General features: G+C 40.8%; 1 protein-coding gene across 1 annotated transcript in view; it reads left to right on the top strand.

Annotated features, from left to right (window-relative positions):
• Positions 1–1263, top strand: part of mylk4b (myosin light chain kinase family, member 4b) — a gene marked incomplete at its 3' end in the record, with an annotated part of 18188 nt that extends 16925 nt beyond the window's left edge. The window contains 3 exon segments of the mRNA XM_014017904.1: positions 250–481; positions 836–884; positions 985–1263. Coding sequence (XP_013873358.1) covers positions 250–481; positions 836–880 — 277 coding nt within the window.
• Between the last annotated feature and the right edge of the window lie 2079 nt (positions 1264–3342).

Raw genomic sequence — 3342 nt, 5'->3', positions numbered from 1 at the left:
TGGTAATAGCGTTGGGGCTAACGCTAAAGCTAACAGGCTAAGCTGAGGTTCTTCTTCCATTAAGCAGCTCTGTTGTCCTCCATCCGCCCACAGTATTTTTACAGTTTTTACTTTACAGTTAAAATAAATGTTTATCAAATAAAGTCTAATGTTACAACTAATCATGGATCACTTTAAAAGATGCAACAAATGGATCCACGTCCAGACGTTATTTCTGTCAGATTTACGCTGACCGTCCCCTCTGTCCAGGCTCAGCGGTCTGTCTCCGTTCCTTGGGGACGACGACAACGAGACGCTCAACAACATCCTGTCCTGCCAGTGGAACTTCGAGGAGGAAGAGTTCGCCGACATTTCCGACGAAGCTAAGGACTTCATCACGCGCCTGCTGGTGAAGAGCAAGAGCTGGAGGATGAGCGCCACCGAGTCCCTCAGGCATACCTGGCTGTCGGATCAAAACCTGCACCACCGGCTACACCAGAAGGTAAAAAAACTGCCTCGGGCAGTGATTCTTTAGGAAAGGATTCAAAGTTTTTATTGTTATCTGCACAACTGGAAACATGTTACTCTGAGCAATGAAATTCTTACTATGCTGTCCACAATGGATGCCTGGGGAAACAAACAAAAATAATACATATTTAAAAATGTTACAAATAAGAGAAAGAGATCTGGGTTCACGTGTAAAAAAGAAAACAGACCAGAAAAAGTGTTGTTTTTTTTTTGTTTTTACCCTAAAATCAATCTTTAAAAATTGTTTTTTAATGAACCCTGATCAAATTGAACACCGAGCACATTTTAGTTCTACTTTTTACTAAACGTGTTTTCGGTCTTGTTGCAGAAAAACAAGTGCCACACCACGCACGCTCCTCCCTCTGACAGCTGAACAGGTGACATTATAGTTGGTATTTTTCGTAACAGGATGAATTCTGAGACTGCTTTAAGTTTTACCAGGTGAACAAAAAACATTTTGTTTGTGTCTTTTTTTAGAAAGATGGCGGCTCTCGGTGTTTGYGATATTGAAGGGCTTCCRGGGCCCAACACTTGGACCAATACTGCTGTACCTGTATGGCCCCTGGGTTATTCTCTGCCTCACGTTTTTTACCTTTGCAGCGCTGCACATCATACGGGTCTGAGCTGGAAATAAGGACTTTTTTATGGCGGGGTATTAGGGCCAAAATTAAGATTATTGCGCAACCAGTGGTTGCTACGTCCTTGTAGCAGGAGGCTATCTCTGTACCTAATCCAGCTATTGATCTGATTAATGATAGGCCGGCACCGCTAACTGAGAGGCCGGGGCTGGCAAATGAGAAGGAGACTATTCAATTGTGTTAGCATCGGAGAGGCTAGCAACTAACCCATAGAAGCTGGCGTTAGCATCGGAGAAGCTGGCGTTAGCATCAGAGAGGCTAGCGACTAGCATCAAAACCTATAAACTCCATGCACTGACAGATGTTTCTTCAACAGAATTTACTGTTCAACATGACGTCAAGCATAAATATTAAGCATAAAACATGTTACTGTGAAGCAGACAAAGCTGTGTTTGCTCGTCTATTGGTTGACTGAGGTGTTTTTTATTTATTTATTTTTACTTTAGTAGAATTATAAGAAAAGCCAGAACTAACAAGTTGGGGCTTTTTTACAGTTTTTGACAGCATATTAAATTAGGCTTCTTTATATTAATTATATTTTATAAAATCATATACAGATATTTGTCATAATTTGGCTAAAGAGAAAAAAACGCTAACCTATTCACGCTAGTCGCTAGCCTCTCCGATGTTAATGCCAGCTTATCCATGCTAGTTTCTAGCCTCTCGAATCTTAACACCAACCTATCCATCTATCCATGCTAGTCTCTAGCCTCTCCTATGATAATCCCAGTTTATCCATGCTAGTCTCTAGCTTCTCCTATGCTAATGCCAGCTTATCCATGCTAGTCTCTAGCCTCTCCTATGCTAATGCCAGCTTATCCATGCTAGTCTCTAGCCTCTCCTATGCTAATCCCAGTTTATCCTTGCTAGTCTCTAGCTTCTCCGATGCTAATACCAGCCTATCCATGCTAGTCTCTAGCCTCTCCTATGCTAATCCCAGTTTATCCATGTTAGTCTCTAGCTTCTCCGATGCTAATACCAGCCTATCCATGCTAGTCTCTAGCCTCTCCTATGCTAATGCCAGCTTATCCTTGCTAGTCTCTAGCCTCTCCTATGCTAATGCCAGCTTATCCATGCTAGTCTCTAGCCTCTCCTATGCTAATGCCAGCTTATCCTTGCTAGTCTCTAGCTTCTCCGATGCTAATACCAGCCTATCCATGCTAGTCGCTAGCCTGTCTGACGCTAACACCAGCTTGTCCATGCTAGTCTCTACCTCTCCGATGCTAACACAAATGTCTCCTCATTTGCCAGAGCCAGCCTCTCAGTATTTGGTGCCGACCTATCATAGTCTTAATTTTGGCCCTCATACCGCACCATACCTTTTATCATCTGTTTGCAGAGTTTTTAGAGCACAGAGCTTTTTCCTGCACCAGCAATGACTCAAATAATATCTAAGTACTTTAAAATACTGCTACAAGTGTCACTTTTATGAGTATACGTCACTTTTATAATATCTGAAAGTTACGTTTGTTGTTGCAAAAATCCAGTTTGTGTTTTGCATGCTTTGCACCTCTTTTATTTTTTTTACCACTTTCTCCCTAAAAACATTGTATAGAAAATCTAATAATTTTCAAGTCTTATCACAGAGTTAAATATAAGGTGTTTCAAATTAAATCCCTCAYCTCATTAATTTATTTTGTATATATCAGCACAGCTCGTCCCTGAGCGTTTCTCAGTGAATGAATCATTGTTTGTGCAACATTTTGAGCTCTTTTGTGCGTCTTTTATTGTCTGCATCCATGTTGTTTTTAGTTTGGGCAGTTTGGAGAACCCGTCACCTTCCATGAAGGCATAACAAACAACACGTAGTGTTCTTTTACCTGCTGGCTCAACACCAGACCGTACTTGAAGTGCAAAGCTTTTTATTCAACATGTTTTTACGTAATTAAAACAACGTTACACGCGTGAAGCTCATCATGCAAATGCACAGTTCAGGTTGATGAAGAGCCGACGTCGTGTTTCAGAAAGTTGCCTGCGAGTACGCTGCTTGGCCGTCGGCTCTTCCATGTTGAATAAAAAAGGTTTGTGTTTTAAATTTATTTTTTCATTAGGATTTATTACACCGTTGTCAAGTTTTCTTCTGGACTTATGTGTTTTGAATAAATGTAGAACATGAATACTTTAATAAATGATGCACAAAGTCTATGTTTTTCTGTGTTTTATTTTTCTGCACAATTTTTCGACACGTGACCCATTT

Source organism: Austrofundulus limnaeus, unplaced genomic scaffold, assembly GCF_001266775.1.
Source record: "Austrofundulus limnaeus strain Quisiro unplaced genomic scaffold, Austrofundulus_limnaeus-1.0 Scaffold179, whole genome shotgun sequence".
NCBI lineage: Eukaryota > Metazoa > Chordata > Actinopteri > Cyprinodontiformes > Rivulidae > Austrofundulus > Austrofundulus limnaeus.
Note: the sequence above shows the minus strand (reverse complement) of the source record. Positions and strands in the feature narration are given on the sequence as shown.